The following is a 20,011-nucleotide window of genomic DNA, read 5'->3' on the forward strand; positions in this document are numbered from 1 at the left end:
TGGAGGAAATATATAGAAGAAAGATAACACAGTTACAGAAGATAGGATCAGCTGAAATCAGTGTTGCAGGTACAATAAAAATTCAGACAGTATAGATGGCATGAAAGCTATAATGCGTTTCTTATAATTGTTGGACTATTAACAGGAATATAAACAGAATGGACTTGAATATGTATATGAGAATATGTATCACCAATAGGAGGCAGCAATGCAACTCAAAGTATAACACCTGCCTTAAATTCCCGAGAAGAAGAAGACGAGGAGGAGGAAGAAAAAGAAAAAGAAATAGGAATAGGAACAGTTAAATAGAAATAGAAATAGAAATATTAAATTCTCTGCGCATGATTGCAGCACCATTTAGTTCTTTCTAGTATGTATGTGTCCCTTAAACGTTTGTTGTCATCTATTTATTTCTGCGTGTTTTTCTTGCATGGATCTTGTATGTTTGTTTTCGCTGAAGCAACTCAATTCCCGTCCATGAATTGCAGAAAGAAGCTGTACGTATTGTAGACCCATCGGTGTGTCGCGAGGAAACTGACTATGTCAGCGAATAAAACAAAGAAAGTCAAAATGGCTACTAAATCTTGTCCTGAGTGTGACCAACAGGTAAGGAGATGGACATTTCGTATTTAAATGTGGTTACTTATTGTGAACGTCACTAGTAATTTTATTTATAGCAGTTATTACCGAATACACGGAACAGATCCAATTTCTAAAGAATGAAAATCAGTGTTCAGTATACGTTTTGCTACAATCGCCCGTGAATCCCACACAAAAGATTAAAATTAGCGGAAAGGCATCGTGATCGGTGAAATATCGATCCAACTAGTCTTGTTTAAACTAAGTGCTCCGTCAGTCCTATTCAGTCAGTTGTCGTTTTGTAACAGAGTTGTGTTCAACAGATTGTTACTCGGACTGGCCAACCAAAACGCATGGTGCCATACTTTACAGAAATCATGTAGCCCAGTTAATATAAAAAAAGTAAGTATGATGTTTAACTAAGAAATATCCACTATACACAAATGGAAAAAAAATGACATTTAGGTAATTGAATTACAAATTCAATGGTGATAATAATTTGTGGAATTAACAAAATATTCTCCAAATAATACATTTGTAATTCACAGCAGGCTACTTCAAATGATAATATGTAACTGGACCATGCAATCATACTGAACATTGTAGGGTATGTAACCCACTGATTGAACACTGGAAGATGTATCATAGTGTTGGTTATAATGGCCAAAAACTTGAAAAACAGTTTTGAGGTATATCACAGTGTTTTTTTTTTAAAGGCATGTCTGGGCTCTTTATATAGGTTTGTGAATTTATTTACTGTCAGGAGTGTTGTGTTCTTTCTTGAGACAATGAAGACCACTTTGAGTACATTTTCAGGCTGTTTGAACATGACTGAACATATTTGCCAGTTGTACTTTCACATGTGACATAGTTGTGTTGGACTTCATCCTTGCTGGTATCTCAGGAAACCGTAAACTAATCTGACCTATTATCATGAGGTTGAACATCACTTTACATTATACTATACATTATGTTATAAGTGAAATATATATTTAAATTCTTTTCATAAACCAAAGAAAAGCAAAGTGTTTGCAAACTCGAACATATTTTAGATTAACTAATGATATAAGACAGTGGGGTTTGGTGTATGGATGTTGTCCCTTGGGCTGTTGCATCCATACATTGTCTCCAGAGGAAAATTTATCCAGATAATTTCCTCTATTCTTACTATTAAAACATTTTGTAGTTGTCCTTTTTCTCTTACTCTCTTTATGCTGGAATGACTGCATGTCTGGGAGTGCTGGCTGCAACATTACATGATGGACAGGCTATGTGGTGCGAAGACGATGTCCCATCAGTAGCTGGGTTGGGCTGTAGCCATTATTCAGATGTTGCTCTGTATGCTAATAGAGCATAATAGAGCAATAAGGGTCTATGACCTTTTTCAACAGATTTTTAACAGTTTGAATGTCGCGCTCTGCCTCACTGTTACTCTGGGGACATTTGGGGCTGCTGGATACATGTTCAAATCCATACTCAATAGCAAACGCCTGCATTTCATACCAAGAGAATTGTGGCCTATTGTCACTAATGAGTTGGTCTGGTATGTTGCAAATATCAACTTTAAATAAACAGTCACATCTGTGGACCTGGTTGGACTATCTCTATACATCTAGAGAAGTAATCTGTTCCTAGCAGGTAGGTGTGTGGCCATGTTGACTAAATAGGCCTCCATCTAATTTCTACAAGGGTCTGTCTGGAAGCTTACTTGGCTTAGAGGTTCTCTTTGGTGTGTTATTTCTTTGATACATTTCCTGCACTTCAGGATTAGATCCTGTATGTGACTGCTTAGTTCTGGCTAGCAAGTTCCCTGCCCTTTACTATTCCTTGGTGGCCCTCATGTATTATCATGTACAGGATATTTATACTTCCAGGCGTGACTAACTAGCCACTCAGAAGAGCATGCACAAACAGAATTGCTCCCTCCTGCAACTAGTGCCTGAGTGGTCCTTGTAAGTGGTTACAGGATGTTATGCACAAACAATGAGAGAACACTACTGCTCGCAAGTTCTCTCAGATACCTATCACTTTAAGGCAAGTTGTTCAGCACAGTCTCAACATAGATATTGGTATTCTCCATTAGATCCTTGTCAGAACGTGTAACTCCATCTCTGATTGTGGAGCGAGAGACTGTGTCAGCTCTTTTTAGGCTCTTTCCTGGTGTGTGTGTGTGATGGAGTATCTCATTATGCGCATCCTGAATCTTTGGATACAATGGAGAAGCATATTTAGAGCCTGTTCACCTAACACACTCACCAGAGGTTTATGGTTTGTTTCCAACTCAAATGAAGTCCAATGATGAAATCGCTGAACCTCTCACAGGCCCTCGTCAGCCCAATTGCCTCTTTCTCCAGCTGAGCATACCTCTGTTCTTTTTCTGTTAGTGACGTGGAAGCATAAGCAACCGTAACCAGTTCTCTCCCTCTTTCTGGAGCATCAATGCACCCAGCCCAAAGCATGAAGCATATGCAGATATCTTGATTTGTATGTTTGGATCATATAACTGGAGGACTGGTGAGGAGGAAAGCTCACTCTTGAGGCTGCTAATGTCCCCAGCACCATGGCTTCTTTTTAGACAAGTCTCTGGTTTGTCCTTTTTAGCTAGGTTTGGTATAAACTTCCCAATTTGGGTCACTATGCCTAGGAAGCTTCTGAGTTCAGTTATGTTTGCTGGCTCTTTATTGGCCTGTACAGCTTTTGTTTTGTCTGTATCTGTCCTCATGCCATTTGCTGAGATAACCCAACCAAGAAACCGCTCTTTTCTCAAACTCACATTTCGAGATGTTGAAAGTGACTCCAGGGCGACTGGTGCAGGAAGTTAGAGCGGTTGTCCACCAATCTCGCAGTTTCTGGTTCAATCCCCAGCTCCTCTGGGCACTGAACCTCAACTTAGTTGCTCCCGGTGAGCGTTGGACAGCTGCATAGGTGAGAGTGTGTGTGTGGGTGAATGAGAAGCAGTGTAAAGCGCTTTGAGCGCCAATAGGTAGAAGAGTGCAGACCAATTACTGCCACCTTTTCTGCACACTGCAAAAATGCATGTACCCTTGCATCATGCTGTCCTTTTGAGGTCCCCCAGATGAGAATATCATCCATGTACCAAACGACACCTTCAAGGCCTGCTCTAACTTCAGCCACCATCATGTTCTGAAAATGCTCTGCGGCAGGCAGTTAAAGTGGTATCATCCAAATGGCGTGATGAAAGTGGTATAGAGAGCAGATTCTGTGACTAAGGGATTTGGCAAAAGCCTGTGTTAGCATCCAGCTTTGTGAAATATTGTGCACCTGTGATTATGCCTAGTCTTTGGTAACACAGGCTCGTTTAGAGGTGCCATGTCCACACAAATGTGGACTTAATCTTCTTTTTAGCTGTAACCAATGCACAACACCTGTCTGATGTGGCTGATGACCCCGAGTTGTTCAATCTTATTCAGCTCAGTCTTCACCTTATTCATGGGTGGCAGTGGGACTCACCAGGGCACATTAAGAGAAAATGGATTGTTGTCTAGTTTAAGTTTAATGGTGAAATGTTTTTGAATTAGTCCTAGTCCATCACTACGATAAGTCCTCTGTACTGTCTCTTGGACTATGGTTTCAACTAGTCTCACAGACACTGGTCTGCTCAGTACTGCCATCTGTAGATGTATAACAACAACCTCTCAGTGATTCTCCTCTCCCCTGTATGAGAGCTTTTCTGTGGCTGATACCAAGACAGTTAGCATCCCACCCCCTGGGCCATAGAGTAGTTCTGAGCTTTGTTTTTTTTGCTTTGGCTTTTTTATACACCTGCTTTCGATTGGCTGTAACGTAAGCTCCCGTATCCATTTTGAAGGTTATTTTGCTGCATTGTATGTTTATATCTGTCGTCTATGGCTCCTCATCAGAAGTCATCTCTTCCAGTAAAAGACCTGCCGTGTGTCCTCTGTAACTGCAGTTACAGCAGTGGACGACCAACACCTTTCTATAATGTCCCCTTTCTTGAGACAATGAAGACTACTTTGAATTAACTTTCAGGCTGTCTACTTGAACATCTAACACATGTGATATTTGGGTTACACTTCAACCTTGCCAGTAACTCAGTAAGCCAAAACTAATCTAATCTGACCTATAACATCACAACCGAAAGTGCCATATGAGTGCAGACAATTTTAAATGTTCTGCACTTATTTAGCACTTTTCTACCTATTGGCAGTCAAAGTACTTTACACTGCTTCATATTCACCCATTCACACTCACAATCACACACACACTCACACACTGGATGTTATGCACAAAAAGTGTCAGAACAGGGGAGCTGGGGGATTGGTGGACGACCGCTCTACCTCCTGCACCACAGTCTCCCCAAAAAGTTCTCTCACACACACACACACACACACATAACATTGTTTTTAATTACAGGTCGAGTGGTACTGACAGTTCCCTTCTTAATAAAATTTTTAGCAGGACACAACTCATGTTATGAACTACTAAAAGCAAAAAAGATAACTTTATCCTTCGACATTTAGCATGCCGCCATTTACGAACAATAATGGAAACATTTATTTTGACATTTGATTTTGCTGCTGACATGTGATATGTACTACAACAACATTTGACAGCATTCCACGTTACCTTTCTTCTTTCCTTGTTTTGTAATGCTATGCCAACCTTTAGAAGTGGTTGGAGGTTGAACCTCGGGCTTCTCTGCCAAGCAACAAAGCAGAAGAAGTATAAGAATACGGAGTAGCACGATTGCTTAGTTTGGCTGGGCAACCAGCACTTGGAAGAGTCCAGCTTTTCCAAACTTCTATTTGAGATTGATGTGTATTATTAGGTGCATGTATTATTTTTTATTTTTTTACCTGTCTAGGGCCTCTTTTTTTTCTAACTGACACTTGACCCCAACCGGTCAAGGCAGATGGCCATCCACCCTGAGCCTGGTTCTGCTGGAGGTTTCTTTAGTTAAAGGGAATTTTTCCTCTCCACTGTTTCCTAGGGCTTGCTCAAAGGAGAATGCTTGGGTTCTCTCTATACATCTATATAATCTTGACTTTATTGTGTGCTTTGAGATGACTTTGTTGTGAACTGGTGCTATATAAATAATGTTGAATTGACTTTACTGGTCCTAACAAATTTGGAGGACCATTTAATGCTTCCAACCGCAAGGGGACAGACTCCAGTGTCTTCTTGTCTAGAGAGATGGAGGTCTGTTCTGGAAAACAGAGGAATGAAGCTTAGCTGCAGCAAGACAGAATATGTGTGTCAATGAGAGGGACCCAGGTGGAACGGTGAGGTTACAGGGAGCAGAGGTGAAGAAGGTGCAGGACTTTAAGTACTTAGGGTCAACGGTTCAGAGCAACGGAGAGTGTGGAAAATAGGTGAAGAAGTGAAGAGGTGAGTGCTGGCAGGTTGGAACGGGGGGAGAAAGGTGTGTTGTGTGATAAGAGTATCAGTGAGAATGAAAGGAAAGGTGTTCAAGACGGTGTCGAGACCAACGATGTTCGGCTTATAGACACTGGCACTAAAGAAAAGACAGGAGGCAGAGCTGGAGGTAGCAGAGCGTAAGGTTCTCTTTGGGAATGACGAGGATAGAAAGGATCAGGAATGAATACAGCAGACGGACAGCTAATGTTAGATGTGATAGAGATAAAGTCAGAGAGACCAGATTGAGGTGGTTTGGACATATTCAGAGGAGAGACTGTGAATATATCGGTAGATGGATGCTGAGGTTGGAGCTGCCAGCCAGGATGTCTAGATGAAGACCAAAGAGGAGATTTATGGATGTAGTGAGAGAGGACATTAAGTTAGTTGGTGTGAGAAAAGGATGCAGGTGATAGGGTTAGATGGAGGAACATGATTTGGTGTGGTGACCCCTGAAAGGGAGCAGCCGAAAGGAAAAGAAGATTTAAGGGTTAAGACTTTGTTTCAGTGTTGGGGTAAGAATTGTGCTTAGGTTAGCATCACAGTTAAGGGCTAGAAAATTATATTATCTGCTGAAGGTTGTATTGTGGAGTATGTATATTATACAAATATATCATGACCTTGTTTAAAATCTGATAATGTTTAAAATTTAATAGTGCTTTAACAGTTATTTCTGATTTTTGTTTCTTTCCCTCTAGATTCCAGTTGCATGCAAGTCTTGCCCATGTGGTTATGTGTTTATTAGCAGAAAACTCTTAAATGCCAAGTTAAATGAGCGCTCTCCAGCAATAGCAGGTAAGATTCAGCTTCTATATGTTGTGAGCCTATGTCTGTGTTTATATACTGTATTTTTTGTATAAAAATATGATCTGCCTATAAAGCGCTTTTATCCAATACACCTGCCTATATCTGCCTATACAGCACCTTCTCTTTCACCCATTCACACACACGCACACACCAATAACAGTGATTTGCCATGCAAGGTGTTCACCTGGCCTATCGGGAGCAACTTAGGGTTTGGTGTCTTGCCCAAAGACTCATAGAATAAATTTAGAGTCTATTGTCGTGGCAAAAACTGTAAGGCAAGTTTAGGAGGCAAAAGGCAGCTCATAGTCTTGATTATGGTAAGTTTAATCAGCAAGAGAGTGAAACACACACAGCAGAACAGCACTAAACTCAAAAGTGGGTCAATCAGATTGACAAGGTTTTACAGGTTATGAGTGTCTTTTAATCTCTCAGCTCAGCCGCTGAATTCATACAGAAGGACAAATGAATGACTCAATGCAAATTAACCTTACAGAACATACATATACCTGTATGTATGTTCTGTTCTGTCTGCTCTAGTATAAAAACAGTGCAGACAGAAGGTCAAAGAATGCATTTGGTCAACATGAACAGGAATTTTGCATTTGTTTGATGCAGGAAATTTCTGTCACACTTATTTCTTGTGATAATTAAAGGTTGACAGATATGTGAAGGTCATATTTAAAGCAGTGGTCCTTTTGTGTTCATGTCCAAAAATGTGCTGCCAAATGCCCCCAAAATTAAAATATAAAATGTGTTATATTGAATGGTTTTCAGCAGCTCTCTGACAAGAAATCATTAACCAGCACATAATTTTTCTCATTGTACCAGTACAACCAGTGTGGTATTGTGCAGGCCAGTGCAGTGATATTACAATTGTTAGGTTAATAATACATTTTGTATCCTCCTCTGGATAATACAGAGGAACATCTTAAATAGTAAAGCCAGCACTTTACGATCATGTACTCCCTGTGTCAACATTTGTTGTGTCAAGAAACTACCACACTTTCCTGAAATGATACATCCCTAGTATACACAGGCTAATCAGGGCAAGGAGTTTACACATACCTAAGTAACCTAGTAACTGGAAATTCATGTATACATGCAGTTGACACATCTAATTTCCCCTCCACCTCTTATTTATTTTTGAAGCCTGATTTTAACTATAGTAAAAGAAAACGCTGTTTTCTGCCTTTGGTTTCTCCTTTTTTTCTCCGTCTTGCATCAGAGTGACAGTACGGGGGGGGGGGGGGGGCAAAAACAGATGATCCACAGGTTGATCTGTCCAAGATTTAAAAAAAAAATCAAAATCAATCTTTGATGTTACTTATCAAAGACTTCTTTGAAGCACTTTGTGTTAGGTATATTTTCTGTCTGACTTTAAGCAGACTTTGTTTAAAAAAAAACAAGACAAGGTAGCATTGCCCAGTTAACGAACTCTGATTAAGTCAGCTGCTTGTTCCCATCTGCAGCTATTTGTTACACACATTTGCCATTGGAGAAAATCAACTAGAAACCTGAAAGAATTTGATGCTCTTAGGTAGAAACCGTAAAACAGCTTTCCTGTTTACATGACAGTTAGGAAATCAGCTTTTCCGGGTTGCCTATTAAGTCTATGTCAAAGCACTGATTGTGGTACCACAAGAACCTGAATCAATAACTTGTATAATATCCATTAAAGTAGTATCAGAGTAGAAATACCTGGGTGTCCACCTGGACAATAAACTGGACTGGTTAGTTAATGCAGCATCAATATACAGGAAAACACAGAGCATGCTGTATTTTGTAGGGAGACTAAGGTCCTTCAACATCTGCAGCACCATCTTCTGCTGGGGTTTGCTGGGGCAGCAAAGCTGAAGGTGGCAGACAGTAACAGTGTGGACAAACTAATAAGGAGGGCTGGTTGTCTTCTGGGGGAGAAGCTGGACCCTCTGCATGTTGTGGCACACAGTCAAGTGTTCCACAGAATTCCTCGGGAGATCCTTTCTCCCAGTGGCAAATAAACTGTCCTACTCACACCAGTAACAATATAGGGGAAAACAATCATCAGAGATCTCTCATCTGAAAACCTATATGCACCAGGGCTGTGCATATAGAAGTCATTGTCTGCATCACATTTTATCAATGCTCTGAGAAGGTTTTTCTCTGTCCGGATCCCAGCAAAATAGCTACATTCTGACAGGGGTAGGGAGCGTGGGGAGTTGAGTGTTGCTACCAATGAAAACATAGTTGCAAGACCTACCTGTGAGGTCAAGGATGCACTCATCCCGCATGGGCGGTCATTGGAGAGGCTCATTAAATTAGCTAAGCTCGTTCTGGATGCTTTGCAATAACTTCAGGCCGACTCATCTAACTCGTGAGGTGTGAGGCACTCTGTCAGAAATCATGGCAATCATGAATGCAAGACCTTTAACACCTGTATCAACAGATCCAGACTGTCCAGAAGTTATTACTTTTGCTATGCTTCTGACTCAGAAGACAAATGCCCTGTCGGCACCTTCAGGGGATTTTGATGGTCATGTTCTGCATGAAAAACAATGGAAACAGGTGCAATGTTTGGCAAATGCTTTTTGTAAGCGATGGCGAGGGGAATACTTCATTACTGGGCCACAGGAAAGGACGGATGCAAAACCTAATTATAAAATTGGTGACATTGGTTTACTAAAAAATACCTTAGTGCAGAGAAATTATTGGCCTTTGGGACTCATTGTAAACAGATTTCAAAGCAATAGCACTGTAAACTGTAAAGACATCCATCTGGTCAGTGTCAGAAATTGTTCTTCTGTCAGAGAAAATGTAAATAAAAATTTGTACTTTTACACTGTTATTTTAGATATATATGGATTGTGGCAATTAAAAAATGTGCCAGGTAGAGAGAGTGCTGCCGTCTATCATGTTTTATATCTAGTATAGCAATTTTCTGTTACAGATGTGATTGTAGTGGTTGGTAAAAGTATTTTCTGTTATATTTTTAAAAACAGGAAATGGCTTGTTAGTTATCCGCTATCTAGTTGTAATGTTGCCTGTGTATTGGGGGGGGGGAGCTTGAGCCTATCCCGGCTGTCACGGTGAGGGGCAGACAACCATTCACATTAACACAACAATATTCGGTCACCAATTAACTTAATATGCATGACAGTTGGAGGAAATGCACACAAGCACGGTGAGAACCAAATAAAAATAAAATATTGAATATCGAACCTATTATAAAATAATTGCCAGAATTTTAGAACAGGGACCATAACTATTTTTTACTTGTTATGATTTATTATTATAAATGGACTGTGGTGGCTCCTCCGGTCACATGTCAAAGTGTCTTTTGCGCAAGACACTGAACCCCAACTTAGTTGCTCCTGGTGAGTGTTGGCCAGCTGCATAGCAGCTCCCCAATCAGTGTATGAGTATGTGTGTGTGACTGTGAGTGTGAATGGGTGAATGAGAAGCAGTGTAAAGCGCTTTGAGTGACAATATGTAGAAAAGCATTATGTAAGTGCAGACCATTTACCATTTACCATTTACCATATCCTTTCTTACAATAAAAGAAGTCCAGTTGACATGACAGGAATTAATAACAAAATAATCTTACGTGTTTTATCCACTACAACTTTGCTGTAAGGGAACAATTTTTAATACTTTTATCCGCATAGAAGTGGACACATGATAATGATGGTACTGACTTGGTTAGAGCAATGGATTGGCATTGAGTGAAAATTTATTTCCACAACAAAGTTAGATATTATGTCCGTATATCCTTTTATTTACATAAAATAAAAATTACTTTGGAAATTAGTCCCTGGACAAGTTTTAAAATTATTTTAGAAATCTGTCCCTACCACTCACTGATCCTTTTTTCTTCTCCATCTGAGGTGGATCACTGGCAGAGGGTATTACACCACACCAGGACTTGCTTATTTAGTTATGTCACAAATAAGGGCAAGCCATTAGCAAACAGACAGCTAATGTTTTTGCATATTTATAGGAATTAGAGTGTGTCAGAAATACTACAACTATAACTTGCCTCTCAATTTTTCCTGTTTCAGCTGCTGTTGTCAAGTCAAAGATGCCAGCTTGGAATCAACCTTACACACACGTTGTGGTGCTGTGACTTTCTATCATGCATGTTTTCTGCTTTAGACAAGCTGGATTTTAGGCGGAGGAGGACAGAGCGCATTCGTAGAGAGAGGATTGACTCTTCTTTAACCAGTGACATGGAGAACAGGAGAAGATCACGGGCCAACAGTCAATCAGATCCTAGCCGGAGAGGACGGGGCAGACCAAAATCAGTAGGTCTAAAGAAACAGGAAGATGAGAAAGGTAAAAAAAATTCAAGTTGATTACAAGTCTCTTGATACATCATGCTGACATCAAAGAACTAGTGATAATGAAGACCAACTTCTTTGTCCATGACCACAAGTGGTGAATGCAAAAACTCAGGGACAAGAAGCATGTAACTCTGCACTTGCAACACTTGCTTGAGAGAGAGATAACGGAAAACTTGGAACTGTATATGTACAAACTGTTAACAAAGCAGTGTTAGCTTAACATGTTCAAACTACTCTCACTCACCACAGATGGTTTATAATTAATGCTAACTACTGCGGTAAAAACTAAGATGAAAGGTACTGTTCATATTGTAGCTTATATCAAAACGAATAAAAACCAGGTTAATCCCTGAGGACGTCTGGATTTGTCTGAGCAGTATCTTTGAATGACTTATTTTCTTCCTAAATCCTTTTTGTCTTCATGTAAAGTTGTGAGTGCAGCTGGTTAAAAAAATGTCTTCACTTAGATGTGGAGATCAGGTAATTTGAACTTGACCTTACAAATTTAAATGCACATGTCCATCTATTCAGTGTTTCAGTACTTATTGCATAACATGCTGTTCCCTAACAAGGTGATTAATCATAAAGATGTCTCACAATCACGTGTCTGATCTAATAAATCAACCACTAAATGTTCTGATTCAATGAAAATTTCTATTAAAACATTCCTCTCTCATCATGTTCACACTTTCACATCATGAAAACAAGATGTCCAAAGACACGGGGATATTCGACTTTTGGGTGAAATTTATGAAAAATTTGAAAAGTTAATGATATTATATCATGAAAGTAAGGCATTTAAGTAGAAGGATGCAATGTTAATTTTTTCATCTCAAACAATTTATTGAAACAAAACTAACAACAGTGGTATGCCACAACAAGAAATGTCAATGTCTCAACAACTGTTAATAATAATTAGGTTAGGTGTTTTCTTGGTCTCTAATGATAAAATGTGAACTGCATGATGAAGAGAACTGTTTAAATACAAATTGTCATACAGCATGTTATGCAATATGTACTGAAACACTGAAAAGTTAGACAAATGCATTCAGAACTTTAGAAAAGGCCAAATTAAGTGCACCTGTAAAGGTTGTAGTGCATTTTAAGTGCATTCTGAAATTTTACTCAAAAGTTGAATATCGCTAAGTTTTTGTGAGTGGTGTAGCTGTTGGTCTCACTAATAAATTGACAAATGAGTGACAATATAAAAAACATAAATATCTCCCTTACATTAAACATACTCCACATAGAATTAGTTCTGACTTCAAACACAGGGGGAAGTTTAAAAATAATAAAGAAAATAGAAATCATTCACTGAACTATTAATTGAACTATGAACTATTACTGATCCTCTGCTGCAACCCTACCCCTCCATCTGATCCTGGCAGTTGGGTCTAGTAGTGTGCTGGAGGGGAGCTAGAGAAGTGCCTAGAGGTGGCACTGCCCCACCCTCCCAACTTGAGGGATAATTATGCATATGGAACTGGCTATTGGTTCCATATACGTAAGGTTCCATAAGGTTTTCCTGCTTTCCACAATGTAAATGTTTCCAGTCAGATTGCACCACATAGCCCTTGGGGATCCCAAATTCAAATTCAAAGACTTTGATAAACTAATTTCTTTGACTGCTGAAGTTTCTCATAACTTACAATTTGTGTGTAAACGATAAATACTATTGTGTTGTCCATTTACAGACTTGGGTATATTGTTTTTTACTTAAGAAAAACCAAAATAGTAATGCCAAGATGAGTGTTAAAGTTTGGGTTGTAAAAATGGTTGACCTGGCATATTTGCTATGTTCAGAGTGAAACTACAAATTACTAGAATTCCTGCTGTAACGAATGAAAAATATTCTGTAGATATTAAAAGCCTCCCTTGAAAGAGCTGTTGCTCCCAAGCTGTTGTAAATGTGCTCCGTCAAGTACCACTAATTGTTAAGACACTTGAAATTACACAATAATTAATAGTTAATATTATTAACACCACTACAACTCTGCATTGCTAAATTTATATTATCTATATTGTGTTCATACAGCAGAGTGCACCCAATGATGCTGGTATGTTGTTATAATAGGTGGCAGATACATGTTGGTTAATTGAATGCAGTCTAAAAATCCAGAAATACATTTTTAACAGAGATGATCTTGTTGATCTTGTATTTATTCCAAGTTTTTCCAATAAATAGAACGGAACCAAGGCCAAATGGAAATACCTTGTAAAACCTTATGTTAAACAAAGAGGTCTCCATTGTGTTTTGGTTAGCCATGCTGGTAGTGTAAAAACTAATGAAAAATTATGTTACTAACCTGAGATAATGCTGTGTAGACAAACTGCTGCACTGTGATTTGCATTTGTAATTTTTCATACCAGGTTATACAACTCTGGGAATTTAAAACGGCAGCCATTAGCTTCTCCTCTATCTTCACTCATTGCAGAAAGACATTTCTTCATATTAATCACACTACAGGACTCCTATTCCCATTTTACCCATCCTGTCATTATGTGATTGGTCAGTGCAGCATGAGACATTAGTTGGTGCATTATGATGTGCCGTTTCATTTTAATCACCAAAAAAATCTGAGTGTGAAGGCAATGATCCAAGAGCATATATTTTGCAAGTTTGAAACCTCAGCCTAAAGAGGGGTGAGGTAGAGCAGAGGAAATGAGAGCATGCACAGATAGAGTGCAAGCAAAGTAAATCTGAGTCCAAGCTTCTGCTTGGACTCAGATGGGATTTAAGATAATCATTTTAAAGTATGTTTAACCTCCCCAACCTCCCCAATGTTCTGTGACTATGTTTTACTTTGTTCACAGACAAACAAGAAAAGGAAGTGGATATTTATGCGGGTCTTTCTGATGAAAAGGCCTTTGTATTTTCGGTGGCTTTGGCTGAGATCAACCGCAAGATCCTGGGTCAGAGACTCATCTTATAGTCTGATTTGCTGCAAAATGCATCCAAAGTGGACCTATCGGAGGAAAGTTTTCGAATTGCAAGATGATGACCAAACAGAAGGTGGAACTGGCTGGACCATAACTATCTGTACATATGTCATTTAGATGATGGGACAAGATTGAGAACTAAATTCCCGAAGCTTCAGACAGGAGTTGTGAAACAAAAGAAAAGTGTTCAGTCAAAAGTTCTTCAGCACCATTATTTGGCACCCTCAACAGACATGCAGGCATCTGTTTCTGGATTAAGTCGAATTCCGTTTCAGTGTTGTAATACTTTGACATTAGTAATTCTATAGATCCAAAAATCTGAAATCCACCTTTAGTGCATACAGATACAGTGTTCTTAAGTTTAAATTAGTTTCATTTAGTGGAGTGGGCAGAAGAAACACTGTTTATCCTGGTTGAAATAAATGGGCTTTGTTATCAAGTGAACACAATCAAGATTTTTATTACTTCTTGTGATGAAAGAATGGACTATGTAATCGAGTGAACATAATCAACAATGTTGATACTTTTAAAGATGAAAGGATATCTGCAATAATTAAATTTTCATTATTTTACTATACATTTATATGCACTCTGATGATAAAAGAACATCCCCTTACACTTAATATCTGCACTGCAAATCATTTAAATTTTCTGGGCTCAGTCAGTTTAAGAAGATGAACTTTTACAATTTATATTAACAATTGTGCCTCAAAGTTTGTAAACCCTTTAGAATTTTCTATTTTTGCATAAATATGACAATAAAAAGTTATCAGATTCTCAAACAATTCCTAAGGGAAGTTACCTAATGGAACCCAATTAAATAAATAAGACAAGAAGTATTGTATTTGTTTATTGTGGAGATTTTTGAAAAACTACGTAAAACTTTTAGATTACCTATTAATTTGACAAGTACTCTGTTAGTATTTTATTCAAGGGCCAAAGTAAGATACAGTGTGAGGCCTGGGCTTATTTAAAGAAGACAAATCCAGGTTTTACCCTCAAAGTCTGATCTCAACAAAACATGGTGCAAACAAAAGAGAATTTTGAAAAGAAATGTTGTTCTCCAGGCTGAAGAGTTTCCAAAGGAATTCGAGTCCTACAGTATGAACAAATAAAGAGCCTGTGAAAAAGCTATTGAACCTTTTATTTTTACTGTTATTTTTGAGCAACAAAAGTAGTTTTCCATTTGGTAATAGCTTGGGTCAATAAACATATGGGGGCATTGTGGTTCCCAAATTGACATTAAAAGAAGACAAATTTTGCCATTTGGAAATGCCATCCTAGGGTATCAGCGCCACTAGGTGTATAATATACAATAAGTATATTGTGAAATTACAATTTTGTAGATAAAGTGTCAAAGGTTCCAAAATTCACATTTCCCTAAAATTCAACTTAAGTTTATTTATGGGTTATATATAGCACCAGTGCACAATGAAAATTATTATTAGCCTTTTATGTTTTCTTTCTGTGTAATGAATACTTGGAGGAAAAATGGAGACTCTTGACTGCTACAATATAATGTGACTTATCATTATCATATTAGTCATTGGCATGTTGTACACAGTTTGTGACAACTTGTTTACTTGTGACAATACACAATACAGAAATTCATGCCCAATACAGTGTTATAGGCTGAAATGCCTCTTCAGAGAAAAGGAGCTGATTTTGAAGATGTCCTAAAAGGTGCTGAAAATTTCAATGATGAAAATTTCAGTAAAAAAAAGTCCGAACAAGGCAAAAACAGACATTATTTTAATGGAATATTTCAGAAACCACCACTTCTGAACACTAATTCAACTCACCTGAGCATGAAAACTCTTTATTTTTTCTTTATTTATTTAGAAACCTTATTATCAAATTGTATATACTTGATTTGAGCTTTTCATTGCCACATACAGCTCAGATATGCATTTTTATACTCTAATTTTTTTGGGGAATTAATTAGAAACCAAGACTTTTAAGGGCGATTGTGGTGCAGAAGGTTGAGCGGTCGTCCATCAGTCCCACAGTTGTTCCCCATTGACATGTCAAGGTGTCCTTCAGCTAGACACTAAACGGCCCACACTCACCTTAGTTGTTCCCGATGAGCGTGGACCAGCTGCATAGCAGCTTCCCCATCGGTGTGTGAATGGGGGAATGACAAGCAGTGTAAAGAGCTTTATAAGAGCAGCCCATTTACCATTCTGAAAATTGAGCTTTTTTCACTCTGAAATTGCTTTTCACCCTAAAAAACAGCCTTTGAATGTGTGTATTTACTGTGCTCAATGAAACTTATTGGAATGGCATTTTTATGCTCAGGTGAGTTGAAATGCTCTTAATAAGAAGGCACATACACTGTTCTTACAATTTGTATTAATTCAGATACCACTACCTCTGAATATTGATTTTTTTTTTCGCTCTGAAACTGCTAATTTTTGCCTAATACACAGGGAATGTATTATTTTATAGCAGCTTGGTATTTTTGGAATGATATTTCCATGCTTAAATGAGTTGAATTGGTTAGAACACACAAAACATATTTTTAGTGGAATTGTTAAAAGAACCACAACTTTTTTTCCCACTGAAACTGTTTTTCATCACCTAATAAAGCCTAGGAATGCATTTTTTAACTGTAAATCAAAGCCCAAATGAGTTGAATTGGACTGAATAAGCAGGCACAGAGACTGTTCTTACATTTTTTTTACGAAATTGTTAAAAACCACAACTTCTGAATAGTGAGTTTTTTGGCCATGAAACAGCTTTTTATTGCAGCCAGGGATTGAATGGAATAAAACCTTTTGGAACGATGCTCAAATGAGTTGAATTGGTCAGAAAATGCAAGCACACACACTTTTCTGCTTTTTAAGTGGGATTACGTCATCAACTGCATCTAAGTGAAACCTGTTGGAATGATATTTCTATGCATGCCAAATAAGGCACATACACTTTAACTCGAGTTTTTGTTTTTATTGTCCGAAACAAATCATCTCCTTTCACTCTGAAACAGCTTTTCAGCAAATAATATTGTACAGGAATTGCGTTAATAAACTGTAGCTAAATAAAACCAGTTTGAATGACATTTCCACACTTTCTCTTTGGGTTTGGATGAGTGGAACGGCTTGTCAGTGCCTCCCTGCTAGCTGATGAGCCTTGCTGTTTAACCGGCACTGACGAGCTCTGTGTCCCGTTTCCCCACAAAAAAAGGCACAGCCCCTCGTTTAGGCTGTGTCATCGTTCGCTGGCAGTCAGCCTCGACCTCGCCACCTGCATGGGTGAGCAAGTTGTCCAGCACATCGTGACATACTGTTGCTTGATTGGGCCTGGCTTCTTGAGAAAAGAGCTGCAGTCATTTGGACAAGGCTGGTCCAAAAATAGAAATACTGCTGTTCTGGCATTGCGTTGCGTGTGGCAGGAACACCCAGATTCTTGGTGATGAATGTGTCTAAAGACTAAGTGCGCACACAAGGACTAAGTGCTAGGAATTAAGTGACGGTGAGAGAAAGGGGAACAGAGGGGGCAAACAGACAGCAGAGGAATCCCTCGATTTGACTGCTCCAAATGGTATTATTATGCAAGCCAAGTATGACAAAATTGCTGAATGTTCAAAAATCTGGACAGAGAATTTTGGCTTTTCTCAAGGAGGTTACTTAAGTAAAATTAGCTCATAAAATTGGAAGAAAATTGTTGAATAAAGAAAATAAATTGAAAGCAAAAGAAAGTTTCACAGAAAGACATAGAACAACAACCACCACCTGACCACCACAGCTCTGTCCTCATATTCATCTTCCTCCCTTTCCAAGACAAGAAAGTAAACACAGAAAAATCCATCAGAAATCCTGACCACAGCTATGGTTGAAGTGGCTGACCCAGACTGGCCGCAATTGTTCTTTAGCTCTGCTGCAGTACATTGCCAGATTCTAGATATGGTTTTGAATTGTTCTGTCTGGAACACTCTAGACCCACAGAAAGTTCCAGAGATCTTACAGCAAACTTATTCTTCAACATAATAAGGTTGCTGCTTTGCTAGATTTCAATGTCTGCCTAACACTGCCTAAGTTTCAGTGGGAAACCCAATCGTGGATGCAGTAGCTAAGACAACTGCACACCAGGAAGTATCTCACACACACACACTCACATGTTGAACAGACAGAAGTTTATTCATCACTCACTGTTATGCAGCATTTTTCTACTGCTGAGGAGGAGAAAAAACAGTTCCAAATTCCAAAATGATGGCTCAATGACAAATCCTGTCTTCCTAAACACTTTCTTCCACACTTTGAAAAGTTAAAAGGGCGAATGTTTGATTTAAAACAATATTGGTTTGCCAAATATATATGTGTATATAATATGCACAGCAATATCGTCAATCTTGCCTTTTCTGTGCAACAATACAAATGCAGCACATCTTCCATCTGATAAACCATTTCAGTGTGTGGTGTGGTGATTAATTGGTATTAATTTGGTATCCAGTTGAGAAAAGAAATGTTGTGTTGTCATGACTGGCATTTAAGTACTATGAAGAAACAACTCTCCTTTTACTGAGGTCCTTCCAGAGTTTTAATGAAGATAAGAATAAGAAAATAAAATAAAAAATATTTGTTTGGGAAACCTCAAAATTTTGGAATAAGACTTCCAGCAAATTCCTGACAAAATGACATATTGCAGTATTGCCGGATGTTGTCTTCTGTCTTTTTCTCAAATACATCAAGAAGTAATGGACACAGTCCCAATTGGGGAAACTTATACACAACTTTAAGCATGGAGATTATGTTGAACGTCTGTGTGTGCTTCAGTGAAGTTAATACTTGTTCTAGTTTGAAACAAATAGAAATGATCTTGCAAGAAAGGAACTTTGTCACTTATACTGAACCCATGTGAGATCTTTAGATGCTCAATCGATGTAAATGATGTCATTGTCTGCTGTCAAACAAGACCCTTTGCTTGCAGAGAAATAAGAACTAAAAAAAAAAAAAAAACTTACACTGCATTAGATTCCATTATTCCCTGACTGTGATGAGGACAGCGATGATGATAGTTAGAGTGATGATATTGTGTAAAGTAATGTTTCTTCCTCCGCTTTTCCAGTTTGCACTCTATGTGAGATATGTTTATGTTTGGCAAGAACAGCTATTTCCTTTCACCCAGTGTACTTAATGATAACCTACATAGAATTCTTGTGAACTTCTAGGGATCTTCTTTTCCTTTTAGCTGTTCCCTTACAGGGGTCGCCACAGCGAATCATGTGCCTCCATCTAACTCTATCCTCTGCATCCTCTTCACTCACACCAACTAACTTCATGTCCTCCCTCACTACATCCATAAATCTCCTCTTTGATCTTCCTCTAGACCTCCTGCCTGGCAGCTCCAACCTCAGCATCCTTCTACAGATATATTCACAGTTTCTCCTCTGAACATGTCCAAACCACCTCAATCTGGCCTCTCTGACTTTATCTCCAAAACATCTAACATGAGCTGTCCCTCTGATGTCCTCATTCCTGATCCTGTCCATCCTCGTCACTCCCAAAAAGAACCTCAACATCTTAAGCTCTGCTACCTCCAGCTCTGCCTCCTGTCTTTTCTTCAGTGCCACAGTCTCTGAGCCAAACATCATCTCTGGTCTCACCACCGTCTTGAACACCTTTCCTTTCATTCTCACTGATACTCTTGTATCACATCTGACACTTTTCTCCACCTGTTTCAACCTGCTTGCACTCGCCTCTTCTCCTCTTTTCCACACTCTGACCTTCTCTGTACTTCTCCATCAGCATCCTCAAAGCAAATACTGCATCTGTTGGACTCTTTCTAGGCATGAAACCATATTGCTGCTCACAAATGCTCACCTCTGCCCTTAGCCGAGCTTCCACTACTCTTTCCCACAACTTCATTGTGTGACTCATCAGCTTTATTCCTCTGTAGTTGCCACAGCACTGCACATCTAACTTGTTCTTAAAAATTGGTACCAGTACACTTTTCCTCCAGTCCTCAGCATC

General features: G+C 38.8%; 1 protein-coding gene across 3 annotated transcripts; it reads left to right on the top strand.

The window, feature by feature from the left end:
• The first annotated feature begins 218 nt into the window (after window positions 1-218).
• On the top strand, window positions 219-14,878 carry c2h16orf87 (chromosome 2 C16orf87 homolog). 3 transcript variants are annotated; one of them, XM_067494604.1, is made up of 5 exons: window positions 219-374; window positions 489-606; window positions 6,675-6,771; window positions 10,915-11,094; window positions 13,917-14,878. In XM_067494604.1, exons 2-5 carry the CDS (start codon window positions 541-543, stop codon window positions 14,033-14,035), a joined length of 462 nt encoding a protein of 153 aa, XP_067350705.1. In that variant the 5' UTR covers window positions 219-374; window positions 489-540; the 3' UTR covers window positions 14,036-14,878. The 3 variants fall into 3 exon arrangements, with proteins under 3 accessions (XP_067350705.1, XP_067350715.1, XP_067350697.1); XM_067494614.1 differs by having other exon boundaries at window positions 224-370; XM_067494596.1 differs by having other exon boundaries at window positions 244-606.
• The last annotated feature ends 5,133 nt before the right edge of the window (window positions 14,879-20,011 follow it).

This window comes from Channa argus, chromosome 2, assembly GCF_033026475.1.
Source record: "Channa argus isolate prfri chromosome 2, Channa argus male v1.0, whole genome shotgun sequence".
Taxonomy (NCBI): Eukaryota; Metazoa; Chordata; class Actinopteri; order Anabantiformes; family Channidae; genus Channa; species Channa argus.